This window comes from Camelina sativa, chromosome 3 (assembly GCF_000633955.1).
Source record: "Camelina sativa cultivar DH55 chromosome 3, Cs, whole genome shotgun sequence".
Taxonomy (NCBI): Eukaryota; Viridiplantae; Streptophyta; class Magnoliopsida; order Brassicales; family Brassicaceae; genus Camelina; species Camelina sativa.
The window spans coordinates 2,327,849-2,352,418 of NC_025687.1; the positions used below are offsets into that span (position 1 = coordinate 2,327,849).

General features: G+C 36.3%; 5 protein-coding genes across 8 annotated transcripts; 3 read left to right on the plus strand and 2 right to left on the minus strand.

Moving 5' to 3' along the window:
- LOC104763636 (protein RESTRICTED TEV MOVEMENT 1-like) lies at window positions 590-1,349 on the minus strand. Of its 2 annotated transcripts, none has more exons than XM_010486992.1 (2): window positions 1,072-1,349; window positions 590-992 (listed from the first exon to the last, which is right to left on the minus strand). In XM_010486992.1, the coding sequence occupies exons 1-2, from the start codon at window positions 1,288-1,290 to the stop codon at window positions 684-686; spliced, it is 528 nt and encodes a 175-aa protein (XP_010485294.1). In that variant the 5' UTR covers window positions 1,291-1,349; the 3' UTR covers window positions 590-683. The 2 variants fall into 2 exon arrangements, with proteins under 2 accessions (XP_010485294.1, XP_010485289.1); XM_010486987.2 differs by having other exon boundaries at window positions 590-995.
- LOC104763648 (vesicle transport protein GOT1-like) lies at window positions 1,968-4,306 on the plus strand. Its single transcript, XM_010486998.2, has 7 exons — window positions 1,968-2,073; window positions 2,642-2,691; window positions 3,099-3,190; window positions 3,295-3,375; window positions 3,460-3,557; window positions 3,741-3,816; window positions 4,020-4,306. The coding sequence occupies exons 2-7, from the start codon at window positions 2,664-2,666 to the stop codon at window positions 4,050-4,052; spliced, it is 408 nt and encodes a 135-aa protein (XP_010485300.1). The 5' UTR covers window positions 1,968-2,073; window positions 2,642-2,663; the 3' UTR covers window positions 4,053-4,306.
- On the plus strand, window positions 4,999-13,443 carry LOC104763659 (sn1-specific diacylglycerol lipase beta-like). Of its 3 annotated transcripts, none has more exons than XM_010487008.2 (15): window positions 5,000-5,437; window positions 5,633-5,771; window positions 5,940-6,100; window positions 8,228-8,286; window positions 8,371-8,471; window positions 8,618-8,739; window positions 8,821-8,912; window positions 9,068-9,173; window positions 9,392-9,546; window positions 9,753-9,853; window positions 9,950-10,071; window positions 10,147-10,244; window positions 10,340-10,548; window positions 12,783-13,161; window positions 13,248-13,443. In XM_010487008.2, exons 1-15 carry the CDS (start codon window positions 5,177-5,179, stop codon window positions 13,324-13,326), a joined length of 2,184 nt encoding a protein of 727 aa, XP_010485310.1. In that variant the 5' UTR covers window positions 5,000-5,176; the 3' UTR covers window positions 13,327-13,443. The 3 variants fall into 3 exon arrangements, with proteins under 3 accessions (XP_010485315.1, XP_010485310.1, XP_010485318.1); XM_010487016.2 differs by having other exon boundaries at window positions 5,952-6,100; XM_010487013.2 differs by lacking the exons at window positions 8,228-8,286; window positions 8,371-8,471; window positions 8,618-8,739; ... (4 more) ...; window positions 9,950-10,071; window positions 10,147-10,244 and adding exons at window positions 6,244-6,344; window positions 6,439-6,560; window positions 6,642-6,733; ... (3 more) ...; window positions 7,771-7,892; window positions 7,968-8,065 and having other exon boundaries at window positions 4,999-5,437; window positions 5,940-6,159.
- On the plus strand, window positions 13,446-15,430 carry LOC104778576 (sn1-specific diacylglycerol lipase beta-like; the record flags this gene model as incomplete). Its single annotated transcript, XM_010503027.1, has 7 exons — window positions 13,446-13,516; window positions 13,780-13,880; window positions 13,977-14,098; window positions 14,174-14,271; window positions 14,367-14,575; window positions 14,675-15,053; window positions 15,140-15,430. Coding segments are annotated over 7 exons (1,059 nt in total), but the record flags the coding sequence as incomplete, so codon positions are not given.
- On the minus strand, window positions 20,039-23,546 carry LOC104763678. Its single transcript, XM_010487024.2, has 2 exons — window positions 23,063-23,546; window positions 20,039-22,676 (listed from the first exon to the last, which is right to left on the minus strand). The coding sequence occupies exon 2, from the start codon at window positions 22,601-22,603 to the stop codon at window positions 20,084-20,086; it is 2,520 nt and encodes an 839-aa protein (XP_010485326.1). The 5' UTR covers window positions 22,604-22,676; window positions 23,063-23,546; the 3' UTR covers window positions 20,039-20,083.

Genomic DNA, 24,570 nt, shown 5'->3' on the forward strand with positions numbered 1-24,570 from the left:
CCCCCCAAAAAAAAAGGAAACAACATTACAAATACACCGACTTTTCTCAATTGGGCTAATCTTGTCAAGTTGATGTAACTAAGTAAACGGGCCTAATGGGCCTAGTCTTGTTTTTCTCTTCTTCATCTCCGTCGTGTCTTTTTTCTTTTTCTTTTTTCTTTCCGCAGGATGGATGATCCAAGACGACGACGCTTGATAACTTTTCACATCCCAATTTTTGTTCACGTCAGATTGGCGAATTACTGAGCTTCATTTTATACAGGTGATAATGATTCAAAGTAAGTGACAATGCATCCATTCGCACAAAATGGTTGACCTTATCGTGGTCATAACCTCACTAGCTACAAGCCATTAATGTTGCTTGCACCAACCTTACCTAGAAGTGATCGTTGCATAGGATTGATGCTGTTAAAGATACAGGTATTAAAGCATATACAAGACCTGCTAGCTTCAGAGTGTAAATATTCCAACAATTTCATTGTTAATCCCTTTTCTAAAGATAGTGTTACGTACTTACGTTGTTCTAGGTACATCCGATAATATTCATATTGGTACTGTTGTATCGTAAAGGTTAAATTATCTTTGACGATTATATGTAACACGTATCAATTTTATTCATAGAAGCATTTGCATATTAAAGCATGTATCATCGGAAGAACGCTATTTTGATATACAAACACTTTTCAACCCAAAACAATTTTTGACTCCGTTTCCTCTGTATCGATCTTGGGTTGAACTGTTTTAGGCTGGAGATAAACACCGATGTACTGTAGTCCGGAGGCATCGTAAGTCCCATGGAAACCGCCAAACTGAGGAGATTTCCCGAGTTTAAACGCGAACTTTTCGTAGCTGGAACCGGAGGTGCCAAAAGGACCGTACTCACTAGTGTTGGTAGTGAATTTGAGAGACCTTATGTGAGGATTGCTAGCTTCATACTTGTAATACTCTCCACTGATTCCAGTTATGTACTCATGCGGGTAGTTGAGCTCTATCTGCTGGGTCCAAATCACATGTTTAGTTATAACCACGTTTTACTTGGAAATTTAAAGAAGAGTAAAAAATCAGACTTACAACGTCAAACATGTTGCTGATAAATGGACCGTGACGGTCGGATAAAACAAGCTTCCCGTCCAGAACGAACTGGAATTGGATAGACATAATACCTCCGAGGCTATGAGAGAGAAAGATCTGAGAGATGAAGCCATCGTGTTTTCCTTCGTCCCAGTTTACAGTTGTGCTGCTTCTAGCATCATGCTTCCCTACGGGTCCTATCTTCATCTTTTCTTCCATTCTTTTACGACTAAATTAAGCTCTTAATTAAGCTTTTGATTGGTTACATAACAAAAAATATGATTACAGTACCTTAAATATATATGGAGATATCATCATAATTAAGTTTGAAGTCTTAGAATGGAATATTCCTATCCAATCTTGTATGACTTCTCATTGATTTCTTTAATCTGTCTTTGCCTTCCTCTTCGTTTGACGCCTCGGATTGGAATATTCGTTGCCAATCTTGCATATCTTCATCTGGCAGCAATCTACATATTCCTTTCTTTCTTTTGCTTTTGCAAAAATTAAGTTAGTTGAAAAGTCAACCTTTGACTATATTTCCTCTGTATTGCTAGTACCGGTTTAAATTGTAATATCAAACCGTCCAAAATTAAATGTTTGTACCGAAGTGGTTTAGACCGCTCTTTTTGGTTATTAAGATAGTAAAGCAAACAACTGAAAATGCCTTTTGTGTATGATAAAACTTAGACAAAAGCCTAATGCTAATGGACATAGCACAAACTTATAAACATTATTGACTTTTTCTATTCATAATATATATATATATATATATATATTTTTTTTTTAATTCTTGAAAGAAACTAAAAGTTTTCAATTTGAACCAAAAAAAAACTACGGTTATAAAATTTGTAAGTCACACAGAATATAAACAAAAATAGGTATAAAATATTAATTTTATGAAGAAAAAAAAACAAAAAAATGCACATGTTATTTCAGAGAAGCGGTTCTCGTAGTTTTCTTCGGAAGAATCGCCAGATCCTAGCTTCTTCGCCCACTACGGTAAACTCTCTATCATCTCTCTTCTTCTCTGTTTTGAATTCGAGATTCGAACTCGAAGATTACGTTTTGGAATATTGTAATCTTTCGGGGGTTTCGTCTTCTATACCAGAAGAAATAATAAGTGAAAGATTGCAAATTTATGCTGCAAATTACAGAGAAAGAGGATTTTTTCTTCTTCTTAATGCGAAATTGATCCTTAATTGGTGCTTGGACGATGATCTTGGTCTCCTCTCAGTTTACTTTTTTTTTTTCTTACACGGAAAGGGGAAACAAGATTTAAGGATCAAATCCTCTATAGTCTCTAGATAAGAAAAATTTTAAAACTTTTTCAACTGTTAAGTCTCTCTGCCTTAGGATGTGATCATCACAGGTCAAAATTTATGTTCTTGTACGAGTCAGTTGTTTTCGCTTCTCACTAATGGTTAAGGGAGATGTTACTAGCTAGCAGCTACGCTTCCTTATGCCTTCTACATCTTTTGAAGCTTTTTTCTAAGCTTTGCTTATCTCAAAACTACTTTGTCCCAGCTTATATGCTGAATGGTGTCCTTTTTTTTATTCTGGCTAACAGATCTCAGACTCCACTTACCAAGATGGTGTACGAAATAACTGAGCAGAAAAGTAATAGTTTCTTCACCAATATGCTTCTGCAGCCACTGTATAACTTCTTCTTTTTTTAGTGAGTGATGTTTCTGTGTTAGAACTCTTTTGGCACCCGATTAAGTTATTTGTAAGCATTTTTTCAGTGTGGTGTCTGCGATATAAGTCGTTCACTTCTCTTTTTTCTTGACTTTTAAACATTACTGAACAGATGAAGGTAGAAATTTGTGTAGCTTTCTTTAAAGACAGTGTTATATTATATCTCTTTTATATGATTTATACCAGTAATAGAAAGCACAAACTTGATAAAGTAGGTGTTCTTTCGTGAACATGGTTTTTTTAGATTCTAACATCTTCTGTGAATACCTCTTACTGATTCTACTTCAATATTCTTTGGCTCATGGCATCCATTTCTTGAATTTTTGCAGAAGTTGGGTTGGGACTCATTGGCTTTGGTTTATCCTTTACGTTTCTCGGTGTCATCTTGTACTTTGACAGAGGTTTGCTCGCTTTAGGAAACGTGAGAATTTCCTTAATTTTCTCTAAACCAAAGCTCTGTCAAAACGAACATTTGAATCTACAGAAGGGTCCACCATTTGAATCTCATTTTGGCTTTGTCTTCAGTTATTCTGGTTGATAGGTGTTGGCCTTTTACTTGGTTGGCAGTCGACTTATAGACTATTTACCAACGTTAATAACTTGAGGGTATGCTAATCTCTGTTAAATTGTTTCTCTTGATGAACCTTTCATTCATAGTGACATACCAATTTGGTTACTTCCTTCTTGCAGGGCACTGTCTGTTTCGTCCTTGGACTCTTTCTTATATTTGTACGTTGGCCCATAGTCGGCATAATCTTGGAGATATACGGTGTTATTGTTCTATTCGGGTGAGAGCACTGTTTATTATTGAAAATCATCTTATATCAAGGCAGCTGAAATATGAGCAACCAATAAACCACACACGAATCTTTGCTTACAGATTGATTATGATTGTACTTCATTCAGCTTCTTGCTTGAATGAATAGCTTGTTACTGTGTCTAACTAGATACACATTTTACTATCTTTGCAGAGGATTTTGGTCAACGGTAAAGGCATTCCTTTCCCAGATTCCTTTCGTTGGATGGATAATTCAGTATCCTCTCATGGTAAGTGATCCTCAACAACACTTCTATTGTCCTCTAGTGATCCTTCCTTTTACTTTCCGAACATTCATAGCTTTCTGTCACGGCCTTGTTCTCCTGCATTGACTCATTCCGTCCCTTGTGGTAGCTAAGTTGTTAGCCTCTCTCTCGGAAATGGATAGAGCCAGCTAATAGTCCCTTGATATGGAAATGATCTGTTTTTGCAGGTTATTGAGCAACTTGTAAGAGGTTCTCGTTGATACAGATCAATCTCATGGCTCTTCAGCCTCTCTAGAAATCGAAAACAACTGCTGCTTACTTTTTTTTTTGTTTCCTTGTAAGAGGTTCTCGTTGCTTCTACTTGTAGAAAACAGCATCAATGCTTTTGCTTGCTTGCTTCTTTTTTTTTTTTTTTGAGAGCATGACAGAGACTTTGCTCTGTTTTTATCAATTTTTAATTTTTTTTAAAACAAAATATTTGCAACTAAATATAACTCTCTAATCTTTGTGCCAAGTTGTCAACTCAAATCTGTAGTTTATCTTTTCGTTGCCAACTCAATCTTGATTTATGTATGTAACGTGGGAATAATAATTAAGGGGAGGTATTGGTTTAGGATTTAGAAAGAATTTTAATGACTTTATGTTCTTGCTGATTGTTAGAATCATAGAAAATTGAAAGTTAAAAATGAAGGATTCTAAGAGATTGTTTAGGAAGTTTTTTAAAATCTTGATGATTTGTTTTTTCTAATCTTGTAAAATCTTTCTATTTGATGAAAGAGTTTTCATGACTTTTGTTATGAAGGAAATGATATAAAATCCTAAACCAATAACATAAAATTTGAATTCATTAACAATCCAAGATTCTTTTGTTTTACTTGAATAACATAAAACTTTTAATGACTTTATAAAACTCTTAATCTAATAACACTAGATTTATCAAGATTTTAGATAACTTTTTACAAATCCACAACCAATAACACCAAATTTTTAAAGAGTTTTTAAAAGTCTTGATTGAATAACAACATATTTTATCTAACTTTTAAAGTCATTAAAATTCTTTCTAAATCCTAAACCAATACCTCCCGTAAGTAGTTTGGTAACGAATCAACGACAGAGCTTTTTAAATAAAAGTGTTTTCACGTTTTATTTATTTATTTGTTTTTTTTTTTTTTTCGTACGGACAAAAGCTTCTAAAAAAAACAGCCAAATAACAAATTCGTTTTGAGGATCAGACATATTCGTCAGAGATCGAGTGCGGGTTTTTTTTCCTCGGAGAGATGTCTTTGTCTCTTCGTGCTTTCTTGCTCGGCGAGACATTGACCTAACTAAACTCAGAGAGGGAACACCAAACGAAATCACATCACTCGGCAAATCAAGCAAAATCATGTGGATTTCGAGGCTGAGGAGAGTTAGGAGAACGATTATGGTTCTGGGCGTTGCCAATTTCCTCGTGATTGTCTCCGGCGGTGTTCTTACTCTCGTTTCTGAGTCTGGTTGCGACAGCGCCGGTCAACTATTTCCCCTCTATGCCGTTTGTTTAGCCGCCGCCGTCAAACTCGCCGCCATGGTTAAGGTCGGAACTACTCAGGAGCTCATGGCTATGACAATCATGGATTCTCCTACTCAGAACAGCCTCCAAAGAAAGGTGCTTTTTCACTCTTTCTCTCTCTCAATTGTGAATTTCTTCCTTTTCTTAAAATAGAGTCTTTCAAGAATGTCATCAGAATCGAGAGGGTTGTGTAGCGAACAGAATTGGTTCTGAGAGATTTTGCATTTCCTTTCTTGGTTTGTGGAGTCTGTTATGACAACGGTTGTTATATTTCTTATTTGGGATATGCAGTTGAAGTATAAGACGTGGCTTTGGTGGACTCGGTTTGCAATGGTAATTACTGTACTGCAATTTATAGGTGCAACTTACCTTATGTTCCGTGTGGCCAAATATGTTTCCCGTGATGGATTGCCAAGGAATTGCGTTTTAGGTAAACTAAGACTTACATTGATTTGGTTGCCTAAAGTCTAAAGTCAACTACTTGGACAAGTTAAAATCTTCATGTATAACATATATGTCTACGTTAAAGCTTTAGTTGAATCTGTTTCTATGCACTTTTTCTTGCTTAAGAATCTGTTTAGTAACTTCCTTTGCTCAGGGTTATCTCCAGATACACGTGGGTGGAAGCAAACGCTGGAGGTTGCCTTCTTGATCACTGTTTGCTTTGTTGCACTTGCACAATGCTTTACTGGATCAGATATATTGCAATGGCGGTCTTTCTACGCAACACAAGATGATGCCTGGAAAGCTCACTATCAGGAGGTATTTGACCATGGAATTCGTGAAGTTTTGTGCTGTCTCGGACGTCGTGAATATATGTAAGTTTTGTTTTCTGGAAACTTATTTCCTGTTTATAGCAAGTTCACTAGTTCAGACTCTTAGAAATTGATTGTCTGCTCCAGGGGTGTTATCGAGGAGGACGAAGTGTGTTCAGTTGCAAGACTATTAGGTGACCTTGTTTCATATCGTGCATCGGGCACTGGCCATTTGGAATTTTTGGCAGGTTAAGATCTGAAACATTAATCACTTGTCTCTACTTTTCGTTCGATGTAATCTCAGTGTGTGAACCTTAGCTAACTAATTTTTTTCCTTTTCAGGCCTTGCTCTGCTACAGCATAATAGCCAGTATCCTGAATCATACGAGGACTGTATGGAAGCTCCAGCATTTCATCTTCAGGAGGCTGCTATGTTGCATAAATTTGCAGAAGCTGCTTATACTGTATGTTTGAACTACACGGGCTCCAAATCTCTCTTCTATAAATGGTAGATATCTCTAATATGCGAGTGTGGCATTGTGCAGGGACCACTGCTTGATGTCGGGAGAAATCCTGCCTTATTTTTATGCACATGGATTTGTAGACAAGGGATTTTAACACCTTGGAGCCGTAAATGGTATATTATACCTGGTTAGCTCGTTTGAAGAAACTCAACTTGTTTCTTTGAAGTTTACTATTTCCAGTTTCCATACTTTTCCCTTGTGTCTGATCTTGATAAGGGACAAATTCGTATGATATCAATGTAAGAAACTTCCTTGGGATTATTTGCAGGCGGCCTAAACTTGATGGTGATAATTGGTGGCGAGGTCATGCAGCTGCCTTCCTTAAGTTCATAAATTTTCCTGCTCATGTTCTTCGACGAGGTCGAATTTGTAGGGTAAGCTTGGTCCCTTTCATTTTCTGTTCCAAAACCCACGACCAAAGCAAGCCAAAGCAGATAATCTTGTATGGTCTGACACAATCGATGGAAATGGATTAACTGTAGATTTGTTATTTTTGAAGAAAACATTCTGTTTGTCGAAGTTGTTTGATATGTTTTAGCATCAATCATCAGAATCGTTATCGTATATTCATATAATTATTCTGGTGTGGCAGGAGAAGTGTAAAGCAACATACTTCGTTGTAGTCTTACATTATCTTAGATGTGTTGTAATTGCTGTTCGAGGAACTGAGACTGCTGAAGACCTCATAACTGATGGTTTAGGCCGTGCGTGTTCACTAACTGCTGAAGACTTGGATGGGCTAACAAAGTCAGTCTCTATCTCTTTCTTATTACAAATAATAATTGTGATTTTTGACTTTAGATTCAAAATAAAATGCTTATGGTATCACAACTTAACTAATTGTTAGTTTGTATGCTCTCTCGTTCTTCTGATTTATGTTGAGATCCCACTACTCTGCGTCCCATCAGGAGTAATTATTCTCTTTTTTGCTGTTTCATGTGTTGATTTGTCAGTCATTCACATGGTATGGATCCATCTCGTAAACACTACGGACATTCGGGAATAGTAGAGGCTTCAAGAGATCTATTTATGCAAGTAGAAGGAGACCCCGGAGGTAAGAGTTAAGCTATAACTATAACTGTGTTACTTGGTGCTGTACCTTTGCATGATACATGCTTCTCTAAAAGCTAATATACAAACGACTATGCAGAGTCAGGATCAATTGGGTTCTTGTCCTCATTGATTGGTGATGGGTGTGAGTGTGATGGCTACAGCATTCGCATTGTTGGGCATTCTTTAGGAGGTGCTATCGCCTCATTACTGGGAATCAGAGTATGTTTTCTATTCATAAAAAGTTACACACCGTTCTTTCATTTCTGATATTTTCCTTTCTTTTTTGGCGGGTAGCTTCGTTGCAGATTCCCTAACCTATATGTATATGCCTATGGACCCCTCCCATGTGTAGATTCAGAGGTAGCAGATGCATGTTCAGAATTTGTTACAAGGTAGAGTTTTGAGCCATGCTGATTTAATGGTTTAGATTCTTTTGTTTAAAATGGTTTAGACTAATTTTTTAGGCCCTTGATGCAATTCTTAACAGCATTGTACTCCATAACGAGTTCTCATCACGGCTTTCTTATGGATCAATCCGGNAAGCTCACTATCAGGAGGTATTTGACCATGGAATCCGTGAAGTTTTGTGCTGTCTCGGACGTCGTGAATATATGTAAGTTTTGTTTTCTGGAAACTTATTTCCTGTTTATAGCAAGTTCACTAGTTCAGACTCTTAGAAATTGATTGTCTGCTCCAGGGGTGTTATCGAGGAGGACGAAGTGTGTTCTGTTGCAAGACTATTAGGTGACCTTGTTTCTTATCGTGCATCGGGCACTGGCCATTTGGAATTTTTGGCAGGTTAAGATCTCAAACTTTAATTGACTGTTAATATTTAAGTTATGGTTTATACTTTGTGCTGTGGTCTGATGGTCTCTTGTCTCTACTCTTCGTTCTATGTGATCTCAATGTGTGAACCTTATCTAACTAATTTTTTGTCTATTCAGGGCTTGCTCTGCTACAGCATAATAGCCAGTATCCTGAATCATACGAGGACTGTATGGAAGCTCCAGCATTTCATCTTCAGGAGGCTGCTATGTTGCATAAATTTGCAGAAGCTGCTTATACTGTATGTTTGAACTACACAGGCTCCAAATCTCTCTTCTTTAAATGGTAGATATCACTAATATGCGAGTGTGGCATTGTGCAGGGACCACTGCTTGATGTCGGGAGAAATCCCGCCTTATTTTTATGCACATGGATTTGTAGACAAGGGATTTTAACACCTTGGAGCCGTAAATGGTATATTATACCTGGTTAGCTCGTTTGAAGAAACTCAACTTGTTTCTTTGAAGTTTACTATTTCCAGTTTCCATACTTTTCCCTTGTGTCTGATCTTGATAAGGGACAAATTCGTATGATATCAATGTAAGAAACTTCCTTGGGATTATTTGCAGGCGGCCTAAACTTGATGGTGATAATTGGTGGCGAGGTCATGCAGCTGCCTTCCTTAAGTTCATAAATTTTCCTGCTCATGTTCTTCGACGAGGTCGAATTTGTAGGGTAAGCTTGGTCCCTTTCATTTTCTGTTCCAAAACCCACGACCAAAGCAAGCCAAAGCAGATAATCTTGTATGGTCTGACACAATCGATGGAAATGGATTAACTGTAGATTTGTTATTTTTGAAGAAAACATTCTGTTTGTCGAAGTTGTTTGATATGTTTTAGCATCAATCATCAGAATCGTTATCGTATATTCATATAATTATTCTGGTGTGGCAGGAGAAGTGTAAAGCAACATACTTCGTTGTAGTCTTACATTATCTTAGATGTGTTGTAATTGCTGTTCGAGGAACTGAGACTGCTGAAGACCTCATAACTGATGGTTTAGGCCGTGCGTGTTCACTAACTGCTGAAGACTTGGATGGGCTAACAAAGTCAGTCTCTATCTCTTTCTTATTACAAATAATAATTGTGATTTTTGACTTTAGATTCAAAATAAAATGCTTATGGTATCACAACTTAACTAATTGTTAGTTTGTATGCTCTCTCGTTCTTCTGATTTATGTTGAGATCCCACTACTCTGCGTCCCATCAGGAGTAATTATTCTCTTTTTTGCTGTTTCATGTGTTGATTTGTCAGTCATTCACATGGTATGGATCCATCTCGTAAACACTACGGACATTCGGGAATAGTAGAGGCTTCAAGAGATCTATTTATGCAAGTAGAAGGAGACCCCGGAGGTAAGAGTTAAGCTATAACTATAACTGTGTTACTTGGTGCTGTACCTTTGCATGATACATGCTTCTCTAAAAGCTAATATACAAACGACTATGCAGAGTCAGGATCAATTGGGTTCTTGTCCTCATTGATTGGTGATGGGTGTGAGTGTGATGGCTACAGCATTCGCATTGTTGGGCATTCTTTAGGAGGTGCTATCGCCTCATTACTGGGAATCAGAGTATGTTTTCTATTCATAAAAAGTTACACACCGTTCTTTCATTTCTGATATTTTCCTTTCTTTTTTGGCGGGTAGCTTCGTTGCAGATTCCCTAACCTATATGTATATGCCTATGGACCCCTCCCATGTGTAGATTCAGAGGTAGCAGATGCATGTTCAGAATTTGTTACAAGGTAGAGTTTTGAGCCATGCTGATTTAATGGTTTAGATTCTTTTGTTTAAAATGGTTTAGACTAATTTTTTAGGCCCTTGATGCAATTCTTAACAGCATTGTACTCCATAACGAGTTCTCATCACGGCTTTCTTATGGATCAATCCGGCGGCTCCAAGTAGCAGCAATCAAAGTACTGTCTCAAGACCCAAAAGCTGATACAGCACTCATTTTCAGACTCGCACGCCGGTTTTTGTCTGCGAGCAAACACCAACGAGAAAATGTGGAAGAAAAAACTTCTGAAGAACCAATGCTATCAACAATTGGTAACAACTTTACTCACTCTGACACTCATTCTCTTTAGTTTTCCATCAAGAGAGATTATTACTTAATGACTTCTTCTTGTTTTGNATCGTGCATCGGGCACTGGCCATTTGGAATTTTTGGCAGGTTAAGATCTGAAACATTAATCACTTGTCTCTACTTTTCGTTCGATGTAATCTCAGTGTGTGAACCTTAGCTAACTAATTTTTTTCCTTTTCAGGCCTTGCTCTGCTACAGCATAATAGCCAGTATCCTGAATCATACGAGGACTGTATGGAAGCTCCAGCATTTCATCTTCAGGAGGCTGCTATGTTGCATAAATTTGCAGAAGCTGCTTATACTGTATGTTTGAACTACACGGGCTCCAAATCTCTCTTCTATAAATGGTAGATATCTCTAATATGCGAGTGTGGCATTGTGCAGGGACCACTGCTTGATGTCGGGAGAAATCCTGCCTTATTTTTATGCACATGGATTTGTAGACAAGGGATTTTAACACCTTGGAGCCGTAAATGGTATATTATACCTGGTTAGCTCGTTTGAAGAAACTCAACTTGTTTCTTTGAAGTTTACTATTTCCAGTTTCCGTGCTTTTTCCTTGTGACTGATCTTGATATATGACAAATTCCTATGTTCAATGTAAGAAACTTCCTTGCGATTATTTGCAGGCGGCCTAAACTTGATGGTGATAATTGGTGGCGAGGTCATGCAGCTGCCTTCCTTAAGTTCATAAATTTTCCTGCTCATGTTCTTCGACGAGGTCGAATTTGTAGGGTAAGCTTGTTCTCTTTCATTTTCTTTCCCAAAACCCACGACCAAAGCAGGTAATCTTGTATGCCTTGTTTTATCGTATGGTCTGACACAATCAATGGAATGGATTAACTGTAGATTTGTTATTTTTGTCGGAGTTGTTTGATATGTTTTAGCATCAATCATCAGAATCGCTCTCATAAATTCATGTTATTATTCTGGTGTGGCAGGAGAAGTGTAAAGCAACATACTTCGTTGTAGTCTTACATTATCTTAGATGTGTTGTAATTGCTGTTCGAGGAACTGAGACTGCTGAAGACCTCATAACTGATGGTTTAGGCCGTGCGTGTTCACTAACTGCTGAAGACTTGGATGGGCTAACAAAGTCAGTCTCTATCTCTTTCTTATTACAAATAATAATTGTGATTTTTGACTTTAGATTCAAAATAAAATGCTTATGGTATCACAACTTAACTAATTGTTAGTTTGTATGCTCTCTCGTTCTTCTGATTTATGTTGAGATCCCACTACTCTGCGTCCCATCAGGAGTAATTATTCTCTTTTTTGCTGTTTCATGTGTTGATTTGTCAGTCATTCACATGGTATGGATCCATCTCGTAAACACTACGGACATTCGGGAATAGTAGAGGCTTCAAGAGATCTATTTATGCAAGTAGAAGGAGACCCCGGAGGTAAGAGTTAAGCTATAACTATAACTGTGTTACTTGGTGCTGTACCTTTGCATGATACATGCTTCTCTAAAAGCTAATATACAAACGACTATGCAGAGTCAGGATCAATTGGGTTCTTGTCCTCATTGATTGGTGATGGGTGTGAGTGTGATGGCTACAGCATTCGCATTGTTGGGCATTCTTTAGGAGGTGCTATCGCCTCATTACTGGGAATCAGAGTATGTTTTCTATTCATAAAAAGTTACACACCGTTCTTTCATTTCTGATATTTTCCTTTCTTTTTTGGCGGGTAGCTTCGTTGCAGATTCCCTAACCTATATGTATATGCCTATGGACCCCTCCCATGTGTAGATTCAGAGGTAGCAGATGCATGTTCAGAATTTGTTACAAGGTAGAGTTTTGAGCCATGCTGATTTAATGGTTTAGATTCTTTTGTTTAAAATGGTTTAGACTAATTTTTTAGGCCCTTGATGCAATTCTTAACAGCATTGTACTCCATAACGAGTTCTCATCACGGCTTTCTTATGGATCAATCCGGCGGCTCCAAGTAGCAGCAATCAAAGTACTGTCTCAAGACCCAAAAGCTGATACAGCACTCATTTTCAGACTCGCACGCCGGTTTTTGTCTGCGAGCAAACACCAACGAGAAAATGTGGAAGAAAAAACTTCTGAAGAACCAATGCTATCAACAATTGGTAACAACTTTAAAGTCTCACTCTGACACTCATTCTCTTTACTTTTCCATCAAGAGAGATTATTACTTAATGACTTCTTCTTGTTTTTCTTGGTGTAAGTTAATGAGTCACCGGAAAGCTTGCAACAAGAAGATCAAATTTATCCAATATGGGAAGAAGCTGAAGCAGAAATGCAGCAAGATGTCGAAGAGTTCATAAACCCGTTTCACGATATGGCCTCAGTGGATAATCCCGTGTCTCAGTTTATGGAAACAGTCCCAACAAGAGAAGATGATGATGATGATGAAGCTCCCGAGATGTTCTTGCCCGGTTTAGTCCTTCATATTGTACCCGAAGGAAACAACATGAGTGTGCCGATATGGCGAGGATGGCCAACCTGTGATGTGACTGATGGTTACAAAGCTTATGTTGCAAACAGAGAGAGCTTTAAAGAACTTATGGTTTCTCCATCAATGTTCCTTGATCATCTTCCTTGGAGGTAACTCTCTAAATTCACAACTTTGATTTTTTAGTAGAACTCTCTGATTCTTAGCTACTCATATTATTATTTTTTGTTAACTTCAGATGTAGACACGCGTTGCAGAAGGTTCTAGAATCTCGGAATCTCTTCTTCGATCTGACAAGTGAACCTGATATAGTATGACAAACAGGTTTCTCTAAACTTCGATTAAACAACACAATGTGCATATGTTTCTACTGATACAAGTTGTATCATACAACAAACAACTGAACATAATCTAAGAACTTTTTCATTTATCTTCACTAAGAATCTCCAGGTNTGGTTTAGGCCGTGCGTGTTCACTAACTGCTGAAGACTTGGATGGGCTTACAAAGTCAGTCTCTACCTCTGTCTTATTAGAAATAATAACTGTGCTTTTTGAGTTTAGATTCAAAATAAAATGCTTATGGTTTCACAACTTAACTAATTATTAGTTGATGGTAAATCTGAAATATTTATAACGCAAGTCTACAATATCTGATGTTTCGAGTCACGTATGCTCTGTCGTTCTTCTGATTTATGTTGAGATCCCACTACTCTGCGTCCCATCAGGAGTAATGATTATCTTGTCTGCTGTTTCATGTGTTGATTTGTCAGTCATTCACATGGTATGGATCCATCTCGTAAACACTACGGACATTCGGGAATAGTAGAGGCTGCAAGAGATCTATTTATGCAAGTAGAAGGAGACCCCGGAGGTAAGAGTTAAGCTATAACTATAACTGTGTTACTTGGTGCTGTACCTTTGCATGATACATGCTTCTCTAAAAGCTAATATACAAACGACTATGCAGAGTCAGGATCAATTGGGTTCTTGTCCTCATTGATTGGTGATGGGTGTGAGTGTGATGGCTACAGCATTCGCATTGTTGGGCATTCTTTAGGAGGTGCTATCGCCTCATTACTGGGAATCAGAGTATGTTTTCTATTCATAAAAAGTTACACACCGTTCTTTCATTTCTGATATTTTCCTTTCTTTTTTGGCGGGTAGCTTCGTTGCAGATTCCCTAACCTATATGTATATGCCTATGGACCCCTCCCATGTGTAGATTCAGAGGTAGCAGATGCATGTTCAGAATTTGTTACAAGGTAGAGTTTTGAGCCATGCTGATTTAATGGTTTAGATTCTTTTGTTTAAAATGGTTTAGACTAATTTTTTAGGCCCTTGATGCAATTCTTAACAGCATTGTACTCCATAACGAGTTCTCATCACGGCTTTCTTATGGATCAATCCGGCGGCTCCAAGTAGCAGCAATCAAAGTACTGTCTCAAGACCCAAAAGCTGATACAGCACTCATTTTCAGACTCGCACGCCGGTTTTTGTCTGCGAGCAAACACCAACGAGAAAATGTGGAAGAAAAAACTTCTGAAGAACCAATGCTATCAACAATTGGTAACAACTTTAAAGTCTCACTCTGACACTCATTCTCTTTACTTTTCCATCAAGAGAGATTATTACTTAATGACTTCTTCTTGTTTTTCTTGGTGTAAGTTAATGAGTCACCGGAAAGCTTGCAACAAGAAGATCAAATTTATCCAATATGGGAAGAAGCTGAAGCAGAAATGCAGCAAGATGTCGAAGAGTTCATAAACCCGTTTCACGATATGGCCTCAGTGGATAATCCCGTGTCTCAGTTTATGGAAACAGTCCCAACAAGAGAAGATGATGATGATGATGAAGCTCCCGAGATGTTCTTGCCCGGTTTAGTCCTTCATATTGTACCCGAAGGAAACAACATGAGTGTGCCGATATGGCGAGGATGGCCAACCTGTGATGTGACTGATGGTTACAAAGCTTATGTTGCAAACAGAGAGAGCTTTAAAGAACTTATGGTTTCTCCATCAATGTTCCTTGATCATCTTCCTTGGAGGTAACTCTCTAAATTCACAACTTTGATTTTTTAGTAGAACTCTCTGATTCTTAGCTACTCATATTATTATTTTTTGTTAACTTCAGATGTAGACACGCGTTGCAGAAGGTTCTAGAATCTCGGAATCTCTTCTTCGATCTGACAAGTGAACCTGATATAGTATGACAAACAGGTTTCTCTAAACTTCGATTAAACAACACAATGTGCATATGTTTCTACTGATACAAGTTGTATCATACAACAAACAACTGAACATAATCTAAGAACTTTTTCATTTATCTTCACTAAGAATCTCCAGGTGCTAGGAGAAGGGATCGAACCTTTGACTTGTTAGGAAAATTTATAGATGTAGATTAGTATTTGCCGGCTGGTCGTTACTGTGGAAATGTTTTCAAATTTAGATTGTTTACTTTTGTAGCAAGTTACATAGCTTTATTTAGAATCAAATTTTAGAATCCTCACTGCAGCTTCCTTGAATATGAAGACTTGTCTCCCAATTCTTTAAAAGTATGGAAAAGATGAATAGTATAAACCAACCTAATTTGGCTGCAAACACTTCACAAGTTACACGAACAAAAAGAGACAAACATGAAAAAAGCAAAGTATTAATTTTCAAAAAAAAAAAAAGGTTTTTAGACTATTCTCGATTTTTGACAAAACTTCTTTTGTCAAACCATCAACATCGCAAGTCTGATAATGAAAAACCTTTATATTGAAGATTGCTTAGGATATTCTTGAGAAATCATAATCTTTAAGTTGGGAATCGAATCATTTGATGATTATTCCTTGGCACCATATTGAAGATTATTAAAGAGTTGAATAGAGGAGAAGCTGAGTATTTGGACTCTATGGAATGGACTATGGAGGCTCTTCTCCTTAAATAACCGAAAGTTTTTATCAGTTTTGAATCTCTTTTCCCAAAATTTGACAGTCTTCCACTAAATTATACTCTTGAAGATGACTGGTCAACTACCAAAAAAAAAAAAAAAAAAAAAGGTCTCACGAATGTTTCCTTTTTGGATTTCAAAGCAATTATTGAAGTGATGGTTTTTTCTTTTTTTTACATCGAGTGCAGCTTGTTGCTGAAAAAGATTAAAATCTTAAAATTTTACATAGTGTAGAAATTCCTAAGCTTCTAAGTTATCTGGATGCGAGCCATGCGATCATGCGATCGGCATATCTTGTGACTCCTTGTTCCTTAGTGAGGTTAAGCGGTTGCGTATCATCTTGTCCAGCTCGCGAATCAGTTGTGGTGGAGTAGACGGTGCTGCTCCATGACGACGACTGTTACGTTCTCGCCAAAGAGAGTAAACTGTTATTTGGAAAGCGTATCGCAGCAAAAACAGAGTATTGCCGAGGGATTTATCTATGAGGAGTTGAAGGAGATCGTCCCATGTGGTTGAGTAATGGCGAGAGAGAAGTTTACCAACTAGCCCCGACCATTGAAGTGATGGTTGTATGATCCTAACACGAGAATCACTTGAAAATTGTTAATTACACTTGAAAATTGTACATTTAAGGGCTGTTTCAAATTTGATCATTTAGATCCCCCGTCTGTATAAAAATTGCATGACACTACTATGGACTTCTCTGGTTTTGACTATCATTCTAAAACTTTTGAACATAATTTTTTAAAAAAAACAAATTATATATATATATATATATATATATATACTTTAAAATAATATTTTAGGTTTTAACTAAAAATAAATAAAAAGGACTAAAATCTAAAGTCCACAAAACCTCTTCAAATGTTGTAATATTAATGTTTTCCAAATAAGTTTTCAAGAATTCCACCCAATTCCTCAAAGTTAATATCTGTAAAGTATTAATAGTAGCCCCCAAGAAAAAGAAAAAGAAAAAAAAACTTATAATGTTTATATAATTATATATGTATATATGGATGTATTATTACTTCACAAGAATATGATTACGTTACGTAAGTGGATATTTTTACGAATGATATAAACAATAAATAAAAAACGAATCTTAGTGTAGACGAACATATACAAAATATATATAAACATTCATTATGTTCCAAAAGAATATCTTTGACTTGCACTTTTCTGCTAAGTGGATCATGGTTCATGGAATTACCCCATTCTTCAATTGTCTACTTTTTCCCTTTTTATTAAAAGGAAAGAAGCTCTGTTACATATTTAAACATTTAACCTTGCATACACAATTACACATATATAGAGTAACATTCATATAAATTGATTTTGTTAGGGAAAAAAAAATAGAAACATATGCAAGCTTATATGTAGTTTTGTTACTAGAGTTATGGTGATAATTGTTTGGAGTTAATTGGTGTTTCAAACTTTAAATTGTAATCCTCAAATCATACTTTGATGTAAAAAAAAAAAGAAGAAATAAATTAGAATTCTAAATGGGAAATAAAATTGATAATAGTATAAAGAGTTAAAAAAAAAAAAGTTGGGAGTTCAACGGACACAAGAATAAGTCAAATAAGGAACAAAGCAAAATTTAGAAAACTTGTTTGTTTAGAGAGATCAGCTCTGTAGCTTTTTCAGTCTATGTCTCGCTGCTGCCTCCATTCCTAACATTTGCATTTATTTTCTATAAGTCAAACTCTATTTCCTTGCCGCGTAAAACTCTTCCTTGTAGTTCGTGCCCCAAAAAAAACAAAAAGTTACAATCTTTCTTGTTTATCTTTTCTCATTTTTCATTGGTTCTTTAGAAAAATGTTGTAGGAACACAAAAGAGTAAAAGACTGTCTCTCCGTTCGCAATAGAAAGAAAAAAAGAGAGTCCTCCAATCAAATTAAGTAGACAGCTATTGAGACGATAAAGGATGGATCGGACTAATAACAATTAATAGTACATTGAAGTGTGGGTTAATCCAACCAGCTGAACACATAACTGCAGTTTCGGTTTTGTTGATAACAAATGATTGTTTCGGGAAAAAAAAAAGTGCTTTTGTGAAACCCATTATCGTAAAAAAATGTTTTTGAATTAAAATAACATGCATGTTAAAAGACAAGTGACATACTGCAAAACTTTTCTTCTTATATTCTATTACATATATATAAATGTCAACGTCATCATGGTAAAAAAAAAATGTCAACCTCGCACGGAGAATGTCAAGATATGTGTTATAATTATATATTGTGAAAGAAGTAGATAGACCTTTATAGCTAATGAGGTGGGTGAAGTTTTCGACCTCGACTGATACCGTGGTCCGTACGTGTTTAAATTTTACCCTTTTTTTGTTCCTCCTTGGATAATAATGAATTTGCCATTAATCCTTTGCTTTCACATGACACGCGTAAACATAGACTATGTGTGTGTGTGTGTGTGTGTGTGACTGTGTGTTAGCGTCATTGATCACTGTATAGAGAAGAAACCCATAGTTCTCCTTCTTCTTTAACGTCACGCACCATAAATAAAAGGCATTACTATAGATTTTTTTATATGGGTCCTTTATACTCCAGTTGCCAATAGACTCAAAACATTAAATAATTATATGAAGTAATGCTTAAAATCTTTGAAAAATAAAAATCAAACGAAATGAAACAAAGAATAATTAATATCTTACATATATATAGTGGAACAGAGGGAATAATAAATAATGATGCATCGAATAAATATGAGGCTAGCTACCTTGATATGGGTTATTTTATTGCCATCAATGTATAATGTACTTTATGAAAGAATGACCATGAACTTTACGTCATTTATGACGACAAATTGTAACTAATTCCTACGTTGAATTTTATTATACCCGTTAAAAGTGTTGCTAAATTGCATATGGCAGCACAAAGTTCACGATATACATAACTCTTAATTTTTCACTATTCACAATAATAATCAACAAAACTATTAGTTTTGGTTCAACTGTGGAACTTATTTTGTTACTTATTATTTATGTAAATACTGTAGTTCTTTAAAAAAAAACATAAAATGCCTCTAGTTCGACATATATATCACCACCACATGCGACACATGGTGATCCAGATCCGACAATTATATTTAGTTAGTTTTTTGACAACTTTCCTAACTGATTTTTTTTAAATGATGGTATTTTTTTACAAAAATGATTAATAATTTTTTTTTTCTTTTAGTATATTGAAATACGTAGCAAACAACAAATCCCAAACTTGTGAAAAAGATACCAAAATGAAAAAGTAAAAACGATAACGCAGAGAATAGAGAATGACGTTTAGCGTTAGGATTTTGACCTTTTTATTTAGGAAACAGCATCGAAAAAACCCTCACTCGACCTTTCTCCTCTTCCTTTTCAGTTTCAGATCTCTTTGCTTCTTTATTCTTTTCTTTTCGTCAGCTTAATTAAAAGGTTGGTACCTTATAACACTAGAGGATAATTACTATAATCCTTAATCTGGTTACTGTCAATCTTTTTGTTAGTTTTACACTATTAGTCTTGCAGTAAATTTTTACCTAAATCTATTATCTCGTTTTTTCCAGTATGATTTACCTGAAAATTTATGATCACGGCACGACATTGTTGATTAAGTTAAGCCATAACCATTTATTTTGTGGAGAATACTGTAGAAATGTTCTACGTATATACATCCCAGAGACATTTTTGAAAACTATGGAAAGACTTAAGAAAAAAAATACCATAATCAATTAATCTTTGGTTTAGCTTTGTTTTCCCCTGAATTAAACTTATTATTTTAAAGGTTCCGATTTATTTTTCAAAAATTTCTTTCATATCCATCATATAAATTTTGTAGTTGCATATATCAACGACCACAATTCAACTACCATATATAAATCTTAATTGAATACCTTAGTTATATTTTATTGTATTTTTTCTTTATTGTATTCTCTTTTTGTCCTGTTACCGAGTATAGTAAAGTAGTATATTAGACGAGAAGCATGAGGCGAGAACAGAAATTATAAGATTAGTACAAAAAATAATTAATAATTAGAACCGACCACATTAAAAATTAATACTTGTCTCCCAACAAATGAATATTATTATTAAAACNAGCAGCATAATTTTGACCTTATAATTTATAAGGAATGAAATACACAAGTAACTTACTCCACATAATGATCAAAGGCAGCTGTATTTTGAATGACAGCAAGATGGGCTATATTCTTCTCCATTTCAGTAAGAGTGAATGACGTTCCTGCTGATATTGGACGACCTTCTAATATAGAGCTGTTCACATACTCTACATTCCTCTCAGGTTTTTCTTCTACATTGGTTGTCTTTTTCAGAAACTCATTACAAAACAGCATGCTTTCTTCTGCAAGATATGACTCTGCTATACAACCCTCTGGTCTTGCAGGATTTCTTACAAAATCTTTTAGAACTTTCATATACCTCTCAAATGGGTACATCCACCTAAAATGCACAGGTCCTCCTAGTCTAGCTTCTCTTCCTAGATGAACAGTCAAGTGTACCATGATATCAAAGAAGGTTGGAGGGAAAAACCTTTCAAACATACAAAGCGTTTCTACAATTTCAGCTTCCAATACTGTAATAACCTCAATATCAATAACTCTCTGACACAAATGATTGAAGAATGCGCATAGCCGTAGTATTGCTGTTCTAGGACCTTTTGGTAACAATCCTCTAAGTGCAACCGGGAGAAGCTGTTGCATCAAGACATGATAATCATGTGATTTCAGACCTCCTACCTTACACTCTTCTACTGAAACTCCTCTTGAAATATTAGAACAGTATCCATCTGGACCTTTAAAATGAAATAGTCGTTTGCAAAAAATCTTCTTCTCATTCTTGGACAAAGACCAAGGTGCTGCTGGAAGATATGTTCTCTTTCCTTTTGTGGTAGGATGCAACTCTTTTCTTAGACCAAGATGTTGAAGATCCTTACGAGCATTAAGACCATCCTTAGATTTTCCACAATGCAACAATGTGGATACAATGCTGTGAGTCACATTCTTTTCTATGTGCATTACATCCAAATTATGCCGTACTGGTAGATCCTCCCAATAAGGCAGAGTAAATAAAATGGATCTTTTCTTCCACCTTGATAACTCATCTTCATCTACTTCTACTTCCTCATCTTCATCGGATTCACTTTCATCATCATCACTGTCAAACACTGGTTCTTTATAGACAGTTCTCTTTCTCTTCATCCCAGCCTTTTTCACATTTCCGAAATCATTTTGGAAGTTTTTCAGATTCTGATGAACTTCATGACCAGTTAAAATTCTTGACTTTCTCCTATGCTCAACTTTTCCATCAAACCAAGTCTTCTTTTCCCTATATCTGTGTGTTGGAGCCAAACCTTTTCTATGACACATGTAGACATGTTTCCTGCTAAACTTCAACCACATACTATCAGTATTTTTCCCACACATAGGACATCCCATTTTACCTTTTACTTTACAACCAGCAAGATTTCCATACGCAGGAAAATCACTAATGGTCCAGAGAAGCATTGCCTTTAGAGTAAATGTACTTTTACTAAAAGCATCATACGTTAGCTCTCCATTCTTCCACAGATGATTCAAATCCTCAATAAGAGGTTCTAGGTAGACATCAATATTATTACCTGGTTGTTGTGGACCAGGAATCAATAATGTCAACATTATATTCTCCTTCTTCATACAAAGGTGAGGAGGCAAATTGTAGTTTACCAATAGCACAGGCCAGCTACTATAATTACTATTCTTCATGTTGAATGGATTAAATCCATCTGTGGACAGCCCAAGCCGTATGTTCCTTTCTTCAGCTGCAAATGAAGGATACTTCTCATTCATCTGAGCCCATGTAACAGAATCTACTGGATGTCGAAGTTTTCCATCAGTGCTCTTGTTAGTGTAATGCCACCGTAAGTCCTTAGCCATGTCCTCTGATCTGAACATTCTCTTCAGCCTTGGTATAATTGGAAAATATCTTAATACTTTCTGTGGGACACCTTTCTTTACCTCATTAGTCCGCTTATTAGTCTTCCACCGTGAAGCATTACATTTGGGACATTTATCAAGCTTCTTTAACTTCTTTCTGAAGAGGCAGCAATCATTAACACATGCGTCGATCTTTTCATATCCCATATGAAAGCTCTTTAAAAATTTCTTGACATCATACAATGATGTGTGAAAGACATTACCATCTGGCAACATGCTTGGCAATGTCTGAAGCAGTTCATTGAAGCTCTTATCCGACCAGCCATTATGTGTCTTAATCCTAAACAAAGTCACAATAGCCGATAACTTGCTGTGGTTTGAACAGCTAGGGTATAGTGGGGTTTCAGCATCCCGGATCTTTGCAAGGAACTCATCCTCTTGTTGGTCCTCACCCTCTGCAATCTCACTTAAGTCGCCCACAGGTTGGTCAGCTAAGTCACCTCTAAAAGCCAACTCTTGATCAAAAAATTCAGCAGCTTTATATAACTCAAAAACTTCCTCATTCCACTGAGTTGGTTTACTTTGAAATTCATCTACTGACTTCACATCTCCATGATGATACCAATCACTATGCACCTTGTATGCCTCATCCATCCCTCTTATTACAAGATGCTCAACCACAACACTGTTTAACTGTCGTACTACATTACGACAGTCTTTACAAGGACATATTATCATTTCTATGTCACCTAAAGCCGCAGACACATCCCTTACAAATTTCCAAGCTCCACTTTTATAACCAGGATCAGCTCTTCAATGGATAATTAAAGAAAAAAATCATAACTAAAAGAACATCTTAAAGTATCCAAACCCAAAATAAAACCTAATTATGAAATATAATTCCTTACCTGCATAGATGCACCCATGCCTTGTCCAACATTATATGTTATAATATAAATTTTAACCTTTATAGATAAAATAGAGATACATATTATACAAAGCTCACATTAAGCAACAATTCAGACAATACTGCACTACTTCAGACACATACAGATGCTCTTAAACCAATATCTAACTGTGTAAAATCTCACTAATCTAATCACTATTTATACGAATCAGACTCAAAGGACAAAACATAGCAATCACCAATATTCGTGTGTAATAATAATGTTTAACTATTGGTTGAGTGATACTAACCTGTTGTGTGAGTACAGAGAAATGAGAAGCTTCAGTTCCCCAACATTTCAATCACCAACACTTGGGAAAAAAAAAAAATCGTTCAGTTTATGAAGGCGCAAATACTCAAATCCAAAAGCTATTTTTGAGTCAAATCTGTAAATAATCGAACCCTAACAAAACAGATGGATTCGAAACTCCACATTCTCAAAATCTGTAAATAATCGAACCCTAAAAAACAGATAACGAAATAAATCTAGATAAATCGAACCCTAACAAAACAGATAACTAAATCTGACCCTTATCGAAATCAAAAGCTGTTTGAAATCACAAATAATCGAAACAAATAACGAAATTAGGAGGAAGAAGAAAGACATGCCTCAAAAATGGATTCGAGCTATCAATTGCGATGGATATGGAGATTTAGGGCGAAATTGGGGCTTTTCACAAACGGCGAAATTGGGGCTTTTCACAAACGGCGATAAAACTGAAGAATTGATAAGAAATTTAGAAGAATTTGAGCACACACAGAGAATTTAGAAGAAGAAATCTTCTTAGGTTGAGCTTAGGTTGTAACGAGAGAGAGAGAGAGAGTGTGTCGAGTTTTTGGGTTTTTTTTTTATTTGGCGATTAAGTGAATAATTTCACTAAGTATTGGCGGACAAAAGTCACTTTTGTTTCCCGCTACATAATTTTCCTATCATAGCGTTAATAAGATGCTATTAAAAAGTAAGCGAAAAAAAATCTCATCTTTCATAGCAGTGACGGAAAATGAGCTATATCCGTCTGCTATCAATGTACATATTTGTTGTAGTGGTACCAACGATAACTTTTGAATATTTAATGCCTCAGTCAATACTCGCCGAACATATATCTGTTGCTTTATCTCTCTCGTCCATCTCCCATTCACATTTCAGACTATAAATAAGCCTCTCACTCATTGTCTCTCTTTATACTTCAACCAACTGCTCTATATCTCTTTTGCTTCTCTCCCTCTCTTGACACTGCCGTCCATCAATGGCGGCCAAAGCCTTCACTCAAAACCCTATCTATTCTCCATCTTTAATTAGAGACAAAACTCCTCAACAGAAACACAATCTTGGCCATTTCTCCCTCTCCAAGAACACCGCTAAAAGACTCGTAGTCTCTTCTTCTATAATGTCCCCTCCGATTCCATCTTCTCCGCTCGCCCCTCCTTCCTTTTCTTCTTCTTCTCCTCAAGTCGCTCCTCCTTCTCGAACACCTGCAGCAACTCTACCGTTGTCTCGGGTTTGGAGAGAGATACAAGGAAGCAATAACTGGGAAAATCTCATTGATCCTTTGAGCCCTATTCTCCAACAAGAGATTACTCGGTACGGGAACTTACTCTCCGCTTCTTACAAAGGGTTTGATCTAAACCCTAACTCCAAACGTTACTTGAACTGCAAGTATGGCAAAAAGAACTTGCTAAAAGAATCCGGAATCCATGACCCTGATGGCTACCAAGTCACCAAGTATATCTACGCCACACCAGACATCAACCTAAACCC

Bases quoted from the DNA above. Each gene is read 5' to 3' on its own strand.
- LOC104763636 (XM_010486987.2), bottom strand. From the start codon at position 1,290: ATGGAAGAAAAGATGAAGATAGGACCCGTAGGGAAGCATGATGCTAGA. The intron at 996-1,071 runs GTAAGTCTGATT...ATTTGGACCCAG, and splicing joins TCAGCAACATGTTTGACGTT to CAGATAGAGCTCAACTACCC.
- LOC104763648 (XM_010486998.2), top strand. From the start codon at position 2,664: ATGGTGTACGAAATAACTGAGCAGAAAA. The intron at 2,692-3,098 runs GTAATAGTTTCT...GAATTTTTGCAG, and splicing joins CGAAATAACTGAGCAGAAAA to AAGTTGGGTTGGGACTCATT. The intron at 3,376-3,459 runs GTATGCTAATCT...TCCTTCTTGCAG, and splicing joins CCAACGTTAATAACTTGAGG to GGCACTGTCTGTTTCGTCCT.
- LOC104763659 (XM_010487013.2), top strand. From the start codon at position 5,177: ATGTGGATTTCGAGGCTGAGGAGAGTTAGGAGAACGATTATGGTTCTG. The intron at 5,438-5,632 runs GTGCTTTTTCAC...TGGGATATGCAG, and splicing joins AGAACAGCCTCCAAAGAAAG to TTGAAGTATAAGACGTGGCT. The intron at 7,368-7,573 runs GTCAGTCTCTAT...TTGATTTGTCAG, and splicing joins GACTTGGATGGGCTAACAAA to TCATTCACATGGTATGGATC.
- LOC104763678 (XM_010487024.2), bottom strand. From the start codon at position 22,603: ATGATAATATGTCCTTGTAAAGACTGTCGTAATGTAGTACGACAGTTA.